The sequence below is a fragment of the Telmatherina bonti genome (assembly GCF_933228915.1).
Source record: "Telmatherina bonti genome assembly, chromosome: 17".
In the NCBI taxonomy this organism is placed as follows: Eukaryota; Metazoa; Chordata; class Actinopteri; order Atheriniformes; family Telmatherinidae; genus Telmatherina; species Telmatherina bonti.
This window is the reverse complement of record NC_136615.1, coordinates 18576029-18597490: the sequence shown is the minus strand read 5'-3', so window position 1 is coordinate 18597490 and position 21462 is coordinate 18576029. Positions and strand designations below refer to the sequence as shown.

General features: G+C 38.5%; 2 protein-coding genes across 3 annotated transcripts; both read right to left on the bottom strand.

Moving 5' to 3' along the window:
- Positions 1 to 4443: 4443 nt before the first annotated feature.
- On the bottom strand, positions 4444 to 9322 carry tmem141 (transmembrane protein 141). Of its 2 annotated transcripts, none has more exons than XM_079256668.1 (5): positions 9170 to 9322; positions 8870 to 8936; positions 7448 to 7531; positions 7225 to 7335; positions 4444 to 5042 (listed from the first exon to the last, which is right to left on the bottom strand). In XM_079256668.1, the coding sequence occupies exons 1-5, from the start codon at positions 9221 to 9223 to the stop codon at positions 4981 to 4983; spliced, it is 378 nt and encodes a 125-aa protein (XP_079112794.1). In that variant the 5' UTR covers positions 9224 to 9322; the 3' UTR covers positions 4444 to 4980. The 2 variants fall into 2 exon arrangements, with proteins under 2 accessions (XP_079112794.1, XP_079112795.1); XM_079256669.1 differs by having other exon boundaries at positions 4444 to 5039.
- Positions 9323 to 12305: 2983 nt separating this feature from the next.
- Positions 12306 to 19212, bottom strand: zmynd19 (zinc finger, MYND-type containing 19). The gene is made up of 6 exons (XM_079256521.1): positions 19011 to 19212; positions 16611 to 16670; positions 16410 to 16516; positions 15097 to 15237; positions 14605 to 14785; positions 12306 to 14479 (listed from the first exon to the last, which is right to left on the bottom strand). Exons 1-6 carry the CDS (start codon positions 19059 to 19061, stop codon positions 14336 to 14338), a joined length of 684 nt encoding a protein of 227 aa, XP_079112647.1. The 5' UTR covers positions 19062 to 19212; the 3' UTR covers positions 12306 to 14335.
- Between the last annotated feature and the right edge of the window lie 2250 nt (positions 19213 to 21462).

The window sequence follows — 21462 nt, the reverse complement described above, 5'->3', positions numbered from 1 at the left end:
GGGAGGCGTCCAGGAGGCATCCTGACCAGATGCCCGAGCAACCTCAACTGGTTCCTCTCGATGCGGAGGAGCAGCGGCTCTACTCTGAGCCCCTCCCAGATGACCGAGCTCCTCACCCTATCTCTAAGGGAGAGCCCGGCCACCCTGTGGAGAAAACTCATTTCGGCCGTCTGTATATGAGATCTTGTTCTTTCGGTCACAACCCACAGCTCATGACCAGAGGTGAGGGTAGGAACGTAGATCGACTGGTAAATCAATTGCTTTGCCTTCTGGCTCAGCTCCTTCTTCACTTCAACAGACCGGCGTAGAGTCTGCATTACTGCAGACGCCGCACCGATCCATCTGTCGATCTCACGCTCCATCCTTCCCTCACTCGAGAACAAGACCCCGAGATATTTAAACTCCTCCACTTGAAGCAAAACCTCATTCCCAATCCCAGAGAGGGCAATCCACCCAATTCCAGCTGAGGCCGATGGTCTCAGATTTGGAGGTGCTGATTCTCATCCCAGCCGCTTCACACTCGGCTGCGAATCGCTCAAGCGAGAGCTGGACATCATGGCCAGATGAAGCCAACAGGACCACGTCATCCGCAAAAAAGCCCAATCCTGAAGCCACCAAACCAGATCCCCTCAGCACCTTCTTGTATTTCATAATTGTAAAAAAGAAAAAAATACTGGTGAAAAATACTACTTTTAATATTTTTCACCTGTAAAAATACCCTTCCATCATACAATATTCCTTTACATTACATGTCCAGATTTATCTTCATTCAGCCTGAGTGAAACTCAGGCTGTAATTCTTATATCTCATAATTCACATCCAAGGTTATTGAAAAAACATGGAGAAACTTTCAGTCTTTGCACAGACCCATATTTATCTTTGACCTGCCTAGACATGAACTCTCATCCTGCCGTCATCTGTAAAGACTGTACTGCTGATTAACCTGTTGCCACAAAGAACTTCTGGTAATCATTTCCTAATGCAGACTCTTCCGTTATTTTTCCTGTCAAACCAGATTTTAAATGTCATTCTTTTATTGCTGCATGTTCACAGTATACATGACTGTATGAGGAGGACTAGTAGTCAATCATACATCAGTTGGTATTGTTAATGTATTCATTTTGTGAGAATTGATTATGACCACAAGCTGTAGAGGAGCCTTTTGGTTTTTTTTAAATGAAGTTTATTCCAGTCTTAACTGTTATAAAACCAAGGATTGACTAATAAAGAAAGACAGCGATGCACGCTCAAAGTGTCCACACACAGCTCAGCTCAGTCTGATTATTCAACTCACAAGGTCAGACAGCTGAGGGCTCCCTCCTGCTCACCCGCTCTCATGCTGTCACGCACATGCATGGCTTACAGTGCAGCCAAACAAAAAGGAAAAAAAAAAACACCAAACACTCACACAGGCAAACCTTTTATGGGCTTTTCAAACATGCCAGTGATTGGCAAGCATGCCAAAAGGCCACTTCATCCTGGCATTTTCTGAACATGCCTGCTGATCCTCTGCTCTGCTATCCAGTGAGTCTTCTCACACAAGCGCAGCCTCTTCCCTCATCATTTCCAGTTTGCTGTCTGTTTCTTTACATCTTTCCCTTCAGTAGTATCTCTGTGCATGGGACAAGGGATTTGAGAGTCTATTCAGTCCACAAGGTATTGGTTTAATAGACAGAAAAAGACACAGAAAGAGACTTTAAACCCTCAAATCTTAGAGGTGTTAAATCAGATTTGATTTAGAGTGGGAGGATGAGAGCAAGAATATTTAAGAGTGGGAGTGGATTCAGGTTGAATAGAGACTGAAGGAAAAGGAATATGAAGACAAATTTCCACTGCACTAGTGGGAGTTATGTTTTCAGCTCTCAGGACTTGGACTTTGGTTGTTGCATTCACTTGAGCTGTTAAAGTATGCTTGAAAAGCACTATTGTTTTAACAGCTTGTACCGTGTGGTGCAGAATTCATTTTACTAATACCCCAAGGTACAAACAAGTCCAGAAGCGAAGTTTAAAAAAAAAAAAAAAAAAAAAAGCTAAACAGGCTCAATCACACTTCTATTTCCAAGAATGTTTTTCCCCAAAAAAAGTATTTTTTTAGTTGACAGCAACAGACCACCAGCAACTGGCCCAACCCAGCCTATTGCATGCTCATTGATTGGATAAAATCCAGCTTCCCTATGACCCTGAACTGGAATATCTGGTAAAGAAAATGGATGGATGGATGGACACTGATGGATGCGTACTCCAGTTCTTGCATCAAGCATTTTGCTGCAGAATTTGTTTATGCAAGATACAGAAATGATACAGACCTGATGTATGTCATACTATTATAGCTTGTTCAAGAGGTGGAGTAAAGTAAATCCTATATCAAATTAATTCTCTACACATGACATAGATTTAATCGTTCTAATGTCCCTACTGTGTGCTATAGGATAATATCAATACTGAGACTTGGTATCAGCCGAAAATGAATCTCAAATGACTCGGATTAGTATCAGGGACAAAAACAAGTCTTGATCCCACTTTTATGGAATGACCCACACACAAAAGTTACAGCAGCACAAAATAGGTTAAATGTTTAGGATATATATTCATTTTATAAAACAGACATAATCTTAGATTATGCATGTCTCTGATGCTTTTGTGAAAGTCTTCTTAATTAACCATTTTCTGTAAATTGTTTGTCTGAAATAGCAGTTGGAAAATGAAGGACTTAAATATAATCACATTGCATTAAAATAAATAGTAATAGAAGACACTGGAAGCAGTTTTACAGACTATTCTTTAAAATAGTAACATTTTCAATCTATTTTTTAAAACTTATGAGTGCATTATATAGCTTTTCGAAGGTGAAAAAAGTTTAAAATGAATAAAAATGGAAGTTGTTCTATTATCAGAGGATAAACGAACTGAAAGACTTTAAATAAAAACATGTTTTTACATCACTTGTGTCAATCAAAGAGATACAACTGGATAATGGACGTGTACTAGCTAATACTAGGCTCTTTTGACACACCTCAGGAGAATCAGGTTCTACTTTGCAAAACAAAATATTAAGTAATCATCTAACAAATCAGAGCCAAGTTTGTCTTTTGGATATTAAAGGGACTGGAGCTAAAACACATAATCTTTTTGTTTTTCATACCAGTGCCTTTAAACCAGTGTTTCTCAATTTCGGTCCTCAGGACCCTCTATCCTGTATGTTATATAGGCAACCCTACTTTAACACACCTGAATAAAGGGCCTGTTTACTGGCTGCAAAGAACTTGATGAGGAAGTTCAATAATCTGACTCAGGCACTTTTGAGGAGGAACACGTCTAAAACCTGCAAGGCAGGGGAGCCTGAGGACCGAAATTGAGAAACACTGCTGTAAACATACTGATTAATCTTAAACCAGCGATAGTTTAGGATTTGGGCTCCTTCATATGAAATGACAAAGCAATTGCACATGTGCCAGAGAATAATTAGGTTACTAAATTGTTTGATAGCATAAACAACAATAATAATCAGCGCAACCCTCAAATATGATCATGTTCAGAAAAAACAAAGGGAGGCATCTTCTGATAGGGGGACCACTCTAAGAACTGCTCACTTTCATTAACAAAATGTTAACCTGTTCTTTCCAGTTGAGCACAGATGTGTGGGTGTCTTGCTGTGTGGTCGGGTGGGTGGATGGATGGGTGGGTGGATGGATGGATGGATGGATGGGTGGGTGGGTGGATGGATGGATGGATGGATGGGTGGGTGGATGGATGGGTGGGTGGGTGGATGGATGGATGGGTGGGTGGGTGGATGGATGGATGGGTGGGTGGATGGATGGATGGATGGGTGGGTGGATGGATGGATGGATGAATGGATGGGTGGGTGGGTGGATGGGTGGATGGATGGGTGGGTGGATGGATGGATGGATGGATGGATGGATGGGTGGGTGGGTGGGTGGATGGATGGATGGATGGATGGATGGATGGATGGGTGGGTGGGTGGGTGGATAGATGGATGGATGGATAGATAGATAGATAGATAGATAGATAGATAGATAGATAGATAGATAGATAGATAGATATTTCAAACAGTCCTTATATAGTAATTAAATAAATAATTAAATAAGGAACAGTAGTATGTACCCACCCACTCTAATATGCAATATTGCACAAAATTTTTCTTCAACAGTTTAAAAAAATGTTATTTAAATTGTTAAGGACTTTACAGTCTGAAAAATGATGAATTATTAATGTGATTAAGTGATGGAAATCCATCACGTTAATACACCTTTTTTGCAGTTGAATTGTTTTCTTGTTTCTGGCTTTTATAAATATCTAAATGTTTTTAAAAAGAAGAAGAAACTATTTTAGTTTTCAGTCTTTATTTAGTTTTCAGAATCCCTTCATACTTTGAAAAATAAATACAAAATACACCAAAAAAAAGTTTCTCATTGTTGCCGTGCTTTAATTAGGCAAACTGATACATTTTTTTAAACATGTTAAATATAGCAATAATACACTGCTTTAAAATGTGTAGATCTAACATTTCTGTCCATAATGAAAATTATATTCCTCATAACACAAACTACTCATTAAGTGGTTTAACCAGTCTGTGACCCGACGAGATCTCCAACTCTGCATGTGCCATGAAGTCAACAGTAACAACCAGTAACTGGTTTTGGCAGCACAGAGCAGTTGGCTCTTGGATTAGAAGCCAACACATTTGCAAAATAATACCAGATCACAAGCTTAGCATCCGATTCCTGCTAAAGACCCAAACTAATTCCTGACCTGCGATTTAGGGAACCCATCTTTTTTAAATGTTAATGCTCTTATGCAATTCAAAAAGCTCCACAAATGCAGCACAAAAAACATAATATGTCACTTATGTTGTTTTTTTCAATTATATAATCTCCTGTTAAACACATAATGCACTTTCTCAGGCTAAACTTTCTCTTTGTACGTTTGTGGAAAATAGACATTATAGACGAAGACTTATGTTCACTCCATTACGTCTCCATATTTAGTCTTCTGGGGTCCTTTTGATTCCTCTGGTTGAGCTACTGAAAGAAATACAAAGAAATGAATACATAAAGCTTAAAATGTACAAAATGTCTTTAATTTGTCTATCAAAACTGAAGAATGCAACTTTCATTCATAAAACTGTTTACAATTTAGGTCCCAAAAAAGTTGAGACACTAAAATATAAATAAAACAAATTCTTGACAAATTCCTAATTTCCATAGAAAACAAACATATCAGCTGTCAGAGGCATTTTATCATTTTATGGAAAATATCAGCTCCTTTTGTAAATAATGGCTGCAACATATGTTAAAAGAAAACAGTTGGAACAGGGGCACAAAAGGTGAGAAAATAACTGGCCCTAATCAAAAACTATTGGAGGAGCATATGACAACTAATCAGTGAAGTTGAACAAGGTCCCAAACATGTCTGTGTTTAAAATGAGTATTTCTCAGAGACGGACACTTTCAGTTGTAAAGATACGCAAAGGTTCACCTGTGACAATCTATTACAACCTGCAAATATAATGACAAATTGTGTAGCAACTTCAGGAAAATATTCCTCAACATAAAATTGCAAAGCCCCTGTCGATGCCACCACCTATGTTACATAAAATCACAGAAATGTTCAGAGCATTGTTCAGAAACTTCATGCTTCTGATCTTGTAGGCAATACAGAATTTAAAACAGGCATTATTTCCCCATGGAAACTAAACTACTATGGGCTCAGGAGCACTTCCAGAAATCAACCTATGAACAGAGTTTGCCAAACAATCCACAACTGCAGCTTAAAGCTCCATCATGCAATTTTATGCAGTTTACTGCACACTAAAGAAGAAAGGGGGCCATCTAGCTTGTTGTTAAGGATGTCACAATTATAGATTTTAATGGTATTATTATATGACAAATTATCATAATAATAATGCTTTAGTTAAACACAATAAATGTGTAAAATCACTTGAACTCTCTTTATAGAGTCTTGAAGTTTTTAATTATTTCAATAATTAGATGCCAACATAAAATAATACAAAACAAAGTAGTAAAAAAAATTTATTCCAACTATATCGCTCTGCGCTGTTCACAATGAATAAATAATCTATATTAACTGTAGATTTCTCTCAGAGAAAATAGAGGGAAAGGCTATAGGACCTCTATGTGGCCTTAGTTTCACAAGAAATGTTCTAAAACATTTTTTAGGATATTGTTTACAGAAAGAAGCCTCCTAAGTAGAGAAATACACAAACATTTTGACTTCCAGTTATTCGCGAACAGAGGAGCAGATTTTCTAAATATAAACAAACTGGAAACAGTGAAAATAAAGAAACAATACTATATATCTGAATTTAAATATGTATATTTGTGTATACGTGTATATACGACTTCAAGAAATTAACTTTACACTGAGACAATTAAGTTTGAACTGTGAAACCAGGTCCAACACAAGTCACAGACAATTTTAAATTTGCAAATTACATGAAGACATTTCAATATTACATTGGGTCAACATTAGTTACCATGCCATATGCCGCTTTCATGTTTGTGAAGGATCCATCAATGCTAAAAAGTACATAGAGGTTTTAGTAGAGCGTGCGCCTTTCAAAATAATGTGTCTTTCAGGGAATGCCTTGCATATTTCAGCAAGACAATGCAAAACTACATGCCACATCCACCAAAACCGAATGGCTGCACATTACAAGAGTCTACACGCTAAATCAGACAGTGTGATGTCCAGGCCATTCACCAACACAAATATTTGGCACATCATGAAACAAAAAATTCTTCTCGCACTAAAGGCCCAGTACTGCTGAGCAGATAGAAATCATGAATCAGACAAGAATAGGACAATATTCAGGACTTCTCACTTAACAACTGTGGCAAAAATGGGATGCTTTATAATGTTAAACATCACCCTTCACCCCTTTTTTTTTTTTTTAGATGTGCTGCTGCTATCAAATCCAAAATGTGCAAATATTTTTCTATGAGATTGTAAAATTTCTCAGTTTTCAACACCTGACATATTGTTTATGTTATATTGGGAATAAAATAATAGTTTAGGAGATTTGGAAAACTTCTAAATTTTGGGAAATGGAGTTGTTGTGTGTCACATCACAATAAATGGTTGCATCACTAACATGATTGTAAGGGATCTTTACCACTACAAAATAATACATTTTCCGGGTGTTGATGATTTTACAAGTTGCGTGCAACTCAGGATTTTTCTCACCTGGTGGGGGTGATCTGTCTGGGGCCTTGCCTGTTTCTAGCAACAACCACAGGTCTGTGCACTTCTGCGTTTCCCAGCGAGTCACTGCATAACTTCCAAGTGATGATGCCACTTATTCAATATTAATGAGAAAGAGGAGAGGTCACAAAAACGACGGTGAGACAAATGACACAGTACAGATGGAACAGGCTTGTATTTACTTTTCAAATGTTACTTTTGTTACCTATTGAAATAAGTAGATTCCACTGAAGAGGATAAGGAAGCTTTTTCTGTAGTGTCTTCTGAATGGCAAATAAACCTCCAACACCTATAAAAACATCATAGGAGACAATGAGTCTCAATCCTGGCAGCAAGAAGAAGTATTCAAACCTGTATATGTATCAATAACACGTATCTCAACTGCTACAAACTAATGTCTTTTTATCCAAATACATCTAAAAAAGTGTCTAACTTAATTAAGGCTAAATTTGGAGACTCATACAAAACATAATATATTAGAAGTTATTTTATGGAAAAACTACAACAAAAAAGCACCACTTGTTGTAAACGTCTCATTTGACTTCACTTTTCCATATTTCTTCAAAATAAAACTACTAAGCATTCCTGCAATCCTTCAGAAATACTCAGTGTCCCACCTGTGACCCACTGGAATGCTAACAGGTTATTACCTTTATATTAATAGGCTCTGAAAAATGCATTATCTTTGGAATGACAGGTTAATGTGTTGTAGCCTACTGTTATACGCCACAACCGGTGAAAGTTTCATCATACCCTGCTCTGGCATTATCAGCTGCCTGAAAAAGACTTGCTCTTCTGTTTTTGCCGACATGCTGCAATGGTGTACAAACATCACTGTAATCTAATATGTGTTGTCTACCACATTTTCCCACCTCACATAATGCCGTTTTTTCAATAAATGAATTCATTCATTGTGAAACTAAAACCACTTAAACAGTTTGTCCCCACAAAACAACCCTCTTCAAATGTAACTCCATCATTTTTCTCATTACCTGGAGCTATTTAGCTCGAGTGAAAGGATGTTAATGGCACCTGTAGTTCAGCTGTGTAGATATTGTTGTGTTTTTCTACTCATTTATTGGAGTTCTTGCTAATTCAAATCTATGTATGTCATTAAGCCTGAAAGTATTTAATATCTTATTCTTCAAGGCACTATACCACATTATGCTTAGTTAGTGTATAAACATCAATAAACACTGTAGGATAGGAAACCGCAATAAGCAACATACATGGCTGTTTTTTTCTGTCAGTTTTATACTAATGCCAAAACCTTGTAAATAAAACCAGATATCTGGGGAAAAAATTGCATTAAATCTTATTGTATTAGGTGCCAAAGGAGATTGTATTGTTTTTTAAGAGCTGTAATAATACCTTAAGTATGTTCATGGACGTCTATGTCTGAAACATATCAAGAGGACAGCTCCCTCTTGTGGTACATTGAGGTTTCATATGATTTGCTGGTACTTTCATTACTTTCATTACTCTTGCTCTGCGTTTGTCGACTGATAAATGGATATTAGAAGACGCGGTTAGATGCATGTTTAAATGAGTTACTCTTGTGGTTGATTTCACAAAGGCAATAGCAATGGACAGCTTTCCGTGTGTCATGTTATAACATAAACATTACCCAGTAAAAAGCTCCCCGTGCCCTTCATGAAAGCATGAGACTGACAGGCAGCGTAGGTTTCTAACCCCTGAAATACACAAGATTCATCACATAAAACATTTTTCACTGCACAACTGAGCCCATTTAAACGTTTTGCGTATTCATATTGTTTTTACAAATGTGACTATATGTTTAACTAATTTAATAATAATAATAATAATAATAATAATAATAATAATAATAATAATAATAAATGTAATGCCGTCCAGAAATGACCAAATCTGTAGATAAAAAAAGGAAATAAATAACCCATTAGCTCACCGGGTGTTTCGCTACTAGCTCGTCGTCTACTTTCGTTAGACCGAGATTGACCATGTTGTCAAATTTTATTTTATTACGCTACAAGTAAAATTTTAAGAGAAAACGAACATCAGCTCCTGTCCTGACTGTGTACATAACTGTACTGCGTGTAGTTCTGTCACACTTCCGCGAAGAGGACCAACAAGAATACAAGAAGGGAAGAAGAACGAGCTGTATGCAACACTAGTGACATCTAATGGAGGGAATGTGGTACTGCAGCACATGAACCATTAAAATCAAGACTTAGAGATTTTTTTGCGAATGGAATATAACAAACTACAGTAAGTAGATTACAGGTGAAAATATCTGAAGAAAAGCATTTAAAATATATAGATATATTTAATTACATAGCTATCTTAAAAGATGCTGATGGTTAAGAAAAAAAGCTATTATTAAAACCAGCGCCGCATTAAAAGTTCACAGGTCCCTGGGCCCAGGGTGTTCCAGGGGGCCCCTCTCCCGACCACAACATTTTGAAATTTGGGAATAATACACTGTGAATCAACATTTTTAACATCTCTCAGCCAATGGTACCAATTGCAAGACACTAGACACTGTGGTGAAACTATCTGGCTTTTATATACATTTTGTTTAATGTCTAAACTGCTGGTGCTTGCCCCACATGGGCCACAAGCAAAATGTCACATTTTCAATTGCCATCATGTCAAAATCCAATTTAACAGCATATGTACACAAGGCCAATTGTTCAGAAAAGTTATGAAATCTTTCACCGCAAATGTTTTATGAGAAGGGGAAAAAAAGGTGTAAGTGAAATTTCTTTCAGAAAATTACACTAATTATTTGCCCTCTTTAGATATTACAGTGTGCAAAAAAGTTCCACCCTCCTCAACACAACCGTCATAAGAATAAGAGGGAAATGGAGAAAATCCAGCTGAGAGACAAGGAACAATACTGTAGACAAAGTTACTAAACAGTCACAGCCAAGCACTTGCACATCTGTTACTTGTTACACAGAAGAGAGTGCAAAGTTTAACACAAGGGCACTGTTTGTTTCAAGGTGCTGAAAAAGGTGACAAACTGAGACATTTTTTTCTCTCACTTTCAGATAAGAAAATAAATAAAAATGTTCAAGGAATTCTTACTATTCGACTCAGAAAAGGTTTCATATTCTTTAGCATTTGGTGTTACAAGTTATTAGACTAATGTCTATTCTAAATTATTCATCTTTCATTATTTGATCTCATCAGTTAGTAGGGTTTAAATATGTACTGCTAAAACTTTGTAAATCTCTATGAAATTGTTTTTTTTCTGCTGGAAAAAAACATTCCAGTATTTTGGGTTTTTTTTTTTTATACTCAAATAATAGAACTATTTTATTAAGTGGCCATATGTCATTATGTACAGCATGTAAAATCATATAGATGCTGTTACATCAGCATCCCCCACATACTGTACATCTTGTGCGCTCTCCACAGTCAAGACTCCACCTTCATTACAGGCAGTATTTTTCCCAGACTGACTCCTGTATAATGGATAAAACTGAATCATTGTAATGACAAACACATACACATTTCAATTGACACCTGCAGCACTGTGAGGGCTTTGATACTCCAACAGCATGTATTCAGGACTTTTTCTTATGTATTTTAATAAACCATACTTGATTATGTGTAAAATAGATAATTGAGGTAAATTAAGATGTCTTAGCAATCTGTGAGATTGTTTTCTCGTCCATTGGGTGTATTCCACACAAAACTTAAGTATGAAGATCATGCTGTGTAAAAATGTATTTCATATAATAAAATATTCTGTTACTACAAAATTATACAAACCATGCCTCAATAATGTGCGTTTACTGGTTTGATGAAGACATAGATTGAAAGCTCTTTAAGTGGTTTATCTAGGGTATTTCATGTTTCAAGACTGCAAGCTGGAGGAGTGTCACTGTAGGAGTTGTTGGTCAGTTGACCTCAGACACCCCAGATGGTACCCGGCAAATACAGAAAAAATAAATAAATGAAGAGGGAAAAGAAAGCTGGGTAAAGGATGTGAGGTGAAAATGATTGTGAAAAGATGAATGAGAAAGGGAAGAAAAAGTTAATGAGGGACTGAAGGGATGGATGAATGAATGACATTTCAAACCAGAAGAAACTAAATGCTTTTAAGGTGCTATCATTTTAGCTTTCTTTGTAACCAGTGGCTTGGCTTAACAGCTTAGCTCCAGCATAATGCCGTCTTGGACATGGGAACTCCTTTTATTGGGAACAGTTAGAATTATGAGACCCCAAATAATCTTTAAGACTACGTCTCAATAATTTAACTTAAATGGTCTATTTTTTTCCCTTGCTATGGGGGCAGTGAGTTTCTATATTAACATTTAAATAAATTTAAAAAAAAAAAAAAAAAAAAAAACTTCCTGACGTTCACAGTTCACCCATTTGCAATCTGAGCTGCCCCCTGGATTAGGTAAATACTTCATGCTTTTTAGCCTTATAGTGTCTACAAAATGGGTTGGAGCCTTTAATATTTATTTACAACCACACATAACTAATTATAGCACAGGAAAGGAAGGGTTTAGTTCGTAGCCCAAGGACACTAAATAACAGTTAAGAGGAGGAAAAAGCATTGACCTTGCAGTTAAAAATTATTTTAGTTATTTCTTACCCACTGGCTTAATGGATAAGGCCTGATATTGGTTTCGATCATGGACAGACTAAACCATGCCGGGTCTAGATACCGTCTAGAACCACGCAGGCACATAACGAACATGCAAACTGCATACAAAGGCCAGTCCATGATTGAATCATGCAACAGTGCTCGCCTTACCACAAATGCACGCAACTTGTAAAATCATCAACATAAAAAGCTAATCAGTTATGTGAAACAAGTTTCTTTTTGCTAAATGTAAGTTTACATACAGCAAGTTAAAGACTACAAAAGAAATTTTCTATAGTAAGTGAGCCAACTGCTACAGATGAGGTCCATTTAATTTTATTATCATTTTACAATGGGAAAGCAATGGTCAGTAATCCCCAACTGTACTTCCATTCACATATTGTAGCTCTTTATTTCTAGGTGATTAATGTTTATAATCTTAGAAAAACAAAATTTCAGACACAATTTGTACACTCCGTTCAAAATTCACACCCCTCCCTTCACCCCATATATGACAAGTACGCTAACATGGGAGCAAGATTTTAGTGCAGTATTGAAAACCTGTTCACTCATACACACAACAATCATGTTACATGTACATGTGTGAAATACATCCTTAAGTGTATGGACGCCTCAACTAAGACAAGAGGACACAAAGTGGGTGTGTGTCATATGTAAAACAAGGAAGGCAGGAGATTGAAGATGACATTGACAAGCAATTTCACTTCATTTTAGAAAGAAAACACACTTAAAAGGTTACATTTGAAACATCCACTCCAAATGAAACCCACTAATGTTTTATGGGGGGGAAGATTAAGTTTTCCAATCCAACACACCCCTCACTTGGAAGATTTTAGTGGCAATTGTTGGTGTGCCTCCTGTTTTCTTAAAGTGAAAAATCTGGAAGGGAAACAGCAAGAACAAATCGCTTATTCATTCAAGTTAAGAGTACAAAAAATATCAAGTAATATGGAAGAAATATTCAGATTAGTCCCCCACCCGATTCCCAAGAAGAACGGTCCCACAATGGCCATCTCTCATAAAGTTTGCCTTCAAAAATCACCAGCGTGTTTAACAATCAAATGTTTTAAATAAATATAGCTCCATTGATATAATTTCTTCAAAAAATAACCCCGTAGAGCACGCTCTTCTGCAAGAAACTCACAACCCTCCCCAACCAGCACACACAGACCACTTAACCCACCGATGCAAAATTACTATTGGAAAGAAAATGACAAAAAAAAAAAAAAGGAGGAGGAGGAAAAAGAAGAGGTAAACTGAGACTGAGGGATTTGAACAAAGTGATAGGAGTGTCAAGCTACAGAAAGCAAAAGTAGACTTTGGTACGTTTTGTTTGTGTGTCTGATCCCCAACAAATCTTGCTGTGAGAACATGAAAAAACCATTTGTGATCACTAGATGACCTTTGCTTTTCCTAACATCAGTGCAAGGTTTTGTATAACTTTATAACTGAAAATAGAGACCCAGCTTTGTGTGGAAAAGTAAACCAAACAAAACCAAAGGAAATGACAACAAAAAAAAGTAAATGTAAAAGGAATCTTCTAGTACAAAATTGCGCCTTTATTTGGCAGCTAATTTAAGAACAGTGAAAATATTTTCAATAACCAATTTCTGATCAGATAGGACGTTTCAAAACGGGTAATTTGGCCCCTTTTTGAGGAAAAACATACATTAACCAGATCTATAGTCCATGTTGACCATTTTAATGTCCTTATGCACATATTGGCAGCACAAACATACACATCCACAAGCGCACACATGCACGCACACTCAATACTGTAGTGTGATCCAGTCAGTGAAATCTGATGTGTGTTGTAGTTGGCTGTGTGAAGAATATAAGGAGACAAGGAGGCGGCTAAGGTGTTGATGAACATGGAAACAGCAGCTGTGTGCGCAAGAGAGGTCAGAGGGAGCAATACAGTGAAAAGGTCCATGTCCCGTTGTACCAGCTGAGTGACAGGTACTGTAGCCCCGAGGTCCCCCATTAACACAGACGTTGTGACACCCATCGGCTGGGTGGAGGAACAAAAGGTGAACGATGACAACTGTCTGTTCGACCATGGTCCAAAGAAGCTTGTCCAGTCCATTGACAAGACAACCTTTAACCCCTCCTCACTTACAAAACCATAGCAGCAGGTTGAGCTCAAGGTTCTCCGTCCTCAAGAACAACGAAGGAAAATAAAAATAAAAAAAAAATAAAATAAAAAAAAAAAAAAAACTTTCCAACATCCACATGAAAGCAAGCTATGGAGAATTACGAGTTCTGGGAAGAGGCAGATGTCTTTGCTTTATTCACCTTCCCCATCCTCCATCTTCTTACACCCCCCTCAACTGTCAAGTCAATCAGCCAATCAATATTGTCCTCTGTTGTTAAGTCTCTTGTCAGTGAGTTTTCCCTAATTTTCTACTTTGCCTCACTCCCCTCCCACAAGTCTAACCCTGTCCCCCCGTTCGCCACCCTCCTCTTCTCCTAGTTGAGGATAAAGGTAGATCATCGCTCGGGCTCCGACTCCAAGGCCAACACCCGTTTACGTTCACGACACTGCTTCTTGTGGGCAGGCCAGTCCCTCTGCTGACACTGGGAGCCACAGTAGCGCGCCACCTGGCAGCGACCGCAGATGTTGAACTCCCGAAGCTGTGTAAAGATGGAGAATTTTTGCTTTAAGTTGCATCAAGTGACTGTATTGTCATATTCAACATGTAGATAGAGCCATTTTCAAATAAATCAAGTTTCACAAAAATCCAGTTTACTGTACGTACCCTCCTTTCAATGAGTGAACAAGGAGGATAATGACACTCATAGTATGTGCAAGAGCATTCTTCCTCCTCTACAAGCTCCCCGTTAGCATTGTAGTAGCGTGTGCGGCTTAGCTCCAAATACTGTTCCTCCACAGGGTCAGCCGGGACCTGCTGGATGGCCAGCCAGTACAGAGACTGCTCTCTGGATTAAGAGAGAAATCAAACATGTATCACAGATTTAACTTAAAATACTGACAGTCATAAATTTAGACTTCACTAGAAGAATCGCTCAAGAAACTGTTAGATTTGCATTATCACACCTGCTAAAGACAACACAGAGTCCCCTTTAACTCCATTTCTTATATAAACAATTGAAAAAAGAAAAAAAAAAATCAAGTAGTTTTGGTTTTACTTGCTAAACAAACTACATGAATGACACCAATAGTAACTGTAGTTCCTGTAACCGTACAGGATAATAACTCTGGTATCCATACGGTACTGTTATGCTCTCACCTCTGCTTGCTGGATATCTCCTCTGGTTTCGGGCTCCAGCCCACCGGCACCAGACGTAGGTTGTCTAGCCGGTTGTCCACAGTCACAGAGTTGATGTGGATGACTTGAAAACTTGGAGCAATGCCTCCTCTGTGCTTCTCCCTGAGTAAAGACAAATAAATGAGCTCTTCTGCCCACAGCGCCAAACAACTCTTAATATGAGACCACCATCTAGGGACGTGCAGATGGGAAAGTCAAATGTAGTTCCTCTAAGGATGATGTTAGTGTCTGTTTATTTCTGAAGTTGTCCAAGTTCATTGATTATAAGTTCATCAAATCAAAATTATAATGCTGTCTCGAACACACACACATATATATATATATATATATATATATATATATGTGTATGTATATACACACACACACACACACACACACAGAGAGAGAAATAGCGAGAGAAATAAATGTGATCCAACTCAAAAGTAAAGACTTCTGATTTGCTAAACAGAATTTCAAAAGATATCTAATCTTTGAAAATTATCCAAAAAGGCAGGGTGAGGCCTGAGCACCAGCATGCACTGGAGGGACTCTACATCTTCTTTTCCTAGTTTTAACGGATACAAAGAGGCATAAATAGTAATTGTATTAAATATAAAATAAAATGCTTGCTGAAACAATAGTATCTGCAAGAAAACACCTCCTAAAACAATCTTTGACCCAGAAATGATACAGAAGTATCTAAGTTGCTGCCATGATAGGAGCTGATCATGTCTCAATGATAAGGAGATTCTTTGGTTTTTATTAAGGATTGGATACACTGTAGCATCCTCCAGTAAAGCACAGAAGCTGACCCACAATTCTTTACAGTAACAACATATGAAGCTTCTCTTTTCCAGCTGTTTTTCAAACTGGATTTACGTCAAACATAAGGACAGGAGGATAACTGTGCTATAATTATAATAATGCGTAAATAATAATACTTTGATAAATGAGTTTTTTGACAAGTACAACCTCTGTAATGATTTTTTATGACGGTAATTTTGCCTGCATGACACTGTAGCAAAAATGCATAGGGTGAAGTATCTAATGCATTTTTAGGAAAGTTATTGCTTAACTAACATTAACCCAGATATTCATGGAAAAGTGAGCTTCTATTTGCTACGCTGTTGCTTTTTTCTAAACTCACAAATTCCTTTTCCCTTCTTTACTTGACCTCATTACATCTTATATCTGAGCTCAAGGAAGTATGATTAAGACAGAGGAGGTCATCTTTTTTTTAACGTTTGGCCACACAAAGAAAGAAAAGGTTTACCAGAATAAAACTAATTACTTACCAAAGCAGCTCATGAAGCGGCCTTCCTGCCCAGCGGCCTTTTCCAATGTCAAAAGCATAAGCAAAGATCTTTGCACCATTCCCATCTGCATCTACCTCCATGCGTGCCTGAAGACGAAATAATACCTGTTTCAAACTGTTTCTAGTTGTTACGCTGAATGTACTAGAGTGGTACAAATAGCAAAGTGACCATATAGTTTACCTCAAAGGCATAGTTTTCGACCAGTGGTATGTCCTGCTCATCAATCAGAGTGTATTTTGTCTAAAATGGAGGCGGAAAAAAAACCAACAGATTAATGAAGTTTCAGGGTCAAAACTAAGTTTTGCAAGTCTCTTTTCAGCAACGTCTTGGAAAAACCAATTATCTAGAGCGGTGAATGTGTAACAGCAGCCCACTAGTCCTGCAGTCCTGTAGGTTTTTAGACGTTTCCCCGCTGCAATACAACCAATGCAAGTTACAAAGCTTCCCAAAACCACTCGTCAACTTCTGCCCAAGCTACGGTCACATCAATCTTATTCAGATGTGGTGCAGAAGGAAACAGCCAACACCTGCATGACTGCAACTCCAGAGGAAAGACTTCCTCCTTGCCGAGTGTAGAACCTTTTCTATGAATTGTAAAACTGAGGAGGGGAAATATATTTAATATGAGTGATCAAATTAAGTTATAGACAGTATGAAGGCACATGGCGACAGCTTGTAGGGAATGTGATCCCATTCATTACCTTAGTGTTTGACTAAAATGGTTCAGTTTAGTGGAAAATTAAAGAGATTGATTAATAAGGTGGGCCCTATTGAGAGCTCTGCAAACAAGCCTGTATTGTGGTAAAAATCCATCCTCTCCTAAATCCAATCCTATTGTTTTCTTTTTAAAGTAAAATAAATTACTTCCATCAGCACAAATCAGTGTCAATCTATGGAAAATATATCGTGAATTTTATGAGTTATATTGATGATGAAGAATTATGTAAGATTTTGTTAACATATTAAACATACATTTGTGAAGGATTCACAACTGACAGATACAATTTTAAAGGCTGCTCCAACAGTTTTAGCTTAGAAAAGTAACCCTGAAGTTAAGACTCCCTGCATGCATATAATAAACATATTCAGAGTAGGTGAGTATATGCTACACTCACTTATTCTCTGTGTACAGATACCTGTTTGAGTACCACATTATAACTCAATATCAATTAAACTCTTGCGTTACAGTCTGATGGTTCAAGTATTATTTTCAGCTCATCTGGTGCAAGATCAGTTTTTCCCAGTTCAACGGTCATTCAAAACTTTGGTTTGTCATCAAGGATAAAGGCAATCCTTTACAATCTGCTTGTCATGAAACAGGCTGAAACTTTTGAAACGTTTCACTATGTATTTATGCATTGCTTAATGTTCTTTTTTTACTTTATTTTTTCTGAATGGCATACTTGCAGAGGCAACCAAAGAATCTAATGAACATTTATGTGCATGTGTTTAGACGCCCCTTTGGAAACTTGCACCACACGTGACATATACAACTTATACAAGGGAAATATCTATTCTGAGAATATATTTTCTTATCATGGGGGATCTGCAATCAACCTTGTCGTTTCGGGTCAAATCGTTACACCACCTACATCTGTACACGTTATATATCCCTGACATGAAGCAGAGACTCGTTTTAACCAGTTCAGAAGTACCTGAACTCTAAATGCACGTGACAAAACACCGACACAGCAGCCCACGCATGGCACAGAATAACACGCGCGGCGGTTTCCACATTACAAATAGAGGCATGCAACGTGACCCTGCACACTGGCAGTTTTTTGATGTGTGGACCTTACTGAGTAAAAATCGGGATATGAGCTGCGTGTCTGCTGACTTGAGCCCACGAGCTTTGTCACTCAGCAGGTGGGCAGCTAGATTCAGAGCTCTGGGAAACTGTCCCCACGGTTCATCCTGAGCGTCTTGTGACGAGTGGCTAGGGGCGGCTATCCACCAGCATTCAGCCCCAGTTTAACGTTGCATCCGTGCGAAGCAAATAGTACTTCGCTCAAGTCAAACATCGTGCAATTATGGGTCAAAGCTGTCGAACAACGTGTTGTCCTGTCGGAGCTTTGTCGCGCTACACAAAAGAGTCCGTTGATAATGCGTGGCAATGGTTTCCTCATTAGCAGACACTTCAGCCTAATTCAGACATCATAGCTAGCGTGGAGCTCCGCTCCACAACAAATACATTTTTGACCGTGGAATGACTTCATATAATTTGCAGCAACGCTATTTTAAATGACGTGGACACTAATTAAAATAAACTGTAATTGATGTGTACGTTATCTTTTACCGTTAAATTGTGATCCTGCTAATGTAAGCTGCTACATGCTAGCTAGCGTTAGCTTGAATGCTGACTGATAGCGGCAGAGTTCAGGAGAGCAGTCTGGCTTCTCTAATCCGCTCAAATGCGGCTAAAACGGACAAGCTAACCCACTCCAGCTTCTGCGTTTGTTTCATTACAATAAAGCACATGGCTTGCGTCGATTAGACATCTTTAAACATTCCCTAATGCCTTTTATGATTCCCCGCAGGCCCTCCCCCGGCCGCACATGGCAGCCTTGGGATCCAGCTCACCTTCCCGGCCACACGGCCGAGCCGCACGATCCCGAGCTTAAAATCTGACATCAGGAGGACTGGTTGTGGTGGCACAGAGAGGCGTGGGATCCAACTTAGACAGAGTTCCGATGTACAATCGCCGGGGCACCCCCGCAGCCCCACTGCGATGCCACTTCTGGGCTAAGCAACCAGTAATTGCCCTGTCTCCGGGTCTCTCCGGCCGCAGCCCAGCCTCGGTGACACACCGCCGCTGGCGCAGGAAAGCCAAGCGAGCTTGTCGTGGGAGGGCGGAGCTCCGGTAGGAACCAGCCACGAAATGATCATAACCAATCATATCGCTTTATGGTGCGACGTGTCTCATCACATCGGCCAATAGGAAACGGTGATTTTCAAAGACCGCCTGTATCACTTATTACGTCACTGCACTCTCGTGATCACCCCCAGCCATTTTCGCGCGAAATGTTTGATGGCAGGGTGGGATTATTTTAGTTGTGTTTGACGTCAAATTGGTACTAAATTAGGCTTGATGGAGGACATTGAGTATGTATTATGTATATATTCTGAAATTAGACAAAGAAATTATGCTCACTATTTTGAATAACACGAGATAATCAAATATTTAATACACATAATCCAAAACCATAAACTGCTGTAAACAATAGCAAATTGAGAGTTCTTTGCCATTAGATATTTTTCTTTTCTTTTTCTTGGCCTTTTTTTCCCTCCACACACAGTCCTCTATTGTCTCTTTCTTCAAACGAACTATGGCTTATCTGCATTTTACGTATTTCAGGGTATTTTTGCCAAGGTCTCATATAAGGTTGACCCTGATGATTCCTCATTGAGAACATCTTGTGCGTCAGTATTTTCTGTTCTGAAATTGTCTTCTGCTGTTAGTTTTATTTCCTTAACAATTTGAATGCGAGTGTTTACAACACCTGTTGTTTAATATTACTGGACAAAGAATAATGTCTCCAAACTATCGATGTTCTGTTAATGTTCTGTGATGTGCAGCTTGTAGTCAACACCTGGATTTATTAATCATCAATAAATCAGGAATGGGCAGAGGAAGAGAGTAATTTAGAGTATTAAAGATGAAAGAATTAACACTCAGTTAACTTTGCTATGTGCATTAATTGCTTTTAACAATATTCAACCCCTCATATTGTTTCACTTGCAGTCATTGAGCAGGATCTCACCATTTTTCATTTAATCTTCACTCTCCTTCATTCAGTCATGATTTCATTTTTAGCTTGCAACTGAGCCAACGCTCCCTGGAGATCAGGAGCTGTATTGCAAGTACATCTAACCTAACCATAGACTGTTTTTACACTATAGTCTAACATGTTCTTGTAATCAGCTTGGGTACTTTGCAAACTGTGAGATAAACAATTGAAACAGATGCGGAGCATCAATAACATTCAAATAAATAAATCTGTCATTACCTTTTCCATTTAAAGATGTTTATTGTTTAAGCCGGGGCTACATGATGGCATAGTGGTTAGCACTGTCGCCTCACAGCAAGAAGGTTGATGATTTGATCCTCGGCTGGGGAGAGATTTGGACAGCGGTCTTTCTGTGTGTGGAGTTTGCATGTTCTCCCCGTGTATGTGTGGGTTCTCTCCAGGTACTCCGGCTTCCTCCCACAGTCCAAAGACATGGATGTTAGGTTAATTGGTTACTGTAAATTGCCCATAGGAGTGAGTGTGAACATGAGAGGTTGTTCGTCTCTGTGTGGCCCTGCGATGGACTGGCGAGCTGTCCAGGGTGTACCCTGCCTTTCACCCAAAGACTGCTGGGATAGGCTCTAGCTTCCCCGTGATCCTTCATTGGATTGAGCGGTTAGGATAATGAATGAATAAACATTGAACTCCGGTCCGCGTGAGCTACTGTCCTGCAGGTTTTAGTGTTTCCCCAATGTAACACACCTGACTCAAATCAATGGCTCGTTAACAGGCAGGTGCAGAAGATGACAAGTTGTTGAAGAACCTTTTCAATTGAATCTGGTGTGTTATACCAGGGAAACACTGAAACAGGGGTGTCAAACTCAAGTCCAGCAGGCTTTTGTTGTCTCCATGCTCCAACACACCTGACCGAAATTCATAAATACGTTGACAAGAAGCTGCTGGATCCATTTGATTTGAATCAGGTGTGTTGGTAGAAGAAAAAAAAACAAAAACCTGCCGGATACCGGCCATTTAGGAATAGAGTTTGACACCCCTGCCTGCTGGATGGTAGCTCACAAGAACCAGAGGTGGAGACCCCTGGTTTAAGACACCCTCACCATTTTGATTTTATTTTTCCCCTTCACTGTTTAGTTATAGATATTGCTTATTTAAAACCTTTTTTATTTGCTGATATAAATATTTCTTTGTCTTGTGTTTGCTTGTTATTTCAATTACACAACAGGTTTTCTGGTTTTGCACCTCACTATAACAATGGTCACCTTGTGCCTCCACTGCTCTCATTT

Bases quoted from the DNA above. Each gene is read 5' to 3' on its own strand.
- tmem141 (XM_079256668.1), bottom strand. From the start codon at position 9,223: ATGGTCAATCTCGGTCTAACGAAAGTAGACGACGAGCTAGTAGCGAAA. The intron at 8,937-9,169 runs GTGAGCTAATGG...TGTGTATTTCAG, and splicing joins AGCTAGTAGCGAAACACCCG to GGGTTAGAAACCTACGCTGC. The intron at 5,043-7,224 runs GTGAGAAAAATC...TATTTCTTTCAG, and splicing joins AGACAGATCACCCCCACCAG to TAGCTCAACCAGAGGAATCA.
- zmynd19 (XM_079256521.1), bottom strand. From the start codon at position 19,061: ATGTCAGATTTTAAGCTCGGGATCGTGCGGCTCGGCCGTGTGGCCGGG. The intron at 16,517-16,610 runs GTAAACTATATG...TTTCGTCTTCAG, and splicing joins TCGAAAACTATGCCTTTGAG to GCACGCATGGAGGTAGATGC. The intron at 14,480-14,604 runs GTACGTACAGTA...ATCTTTACACAG, and splicing joins GTTCACTCATTGAAAGGAGG to CTTCGGGAGTTCAACATCTG.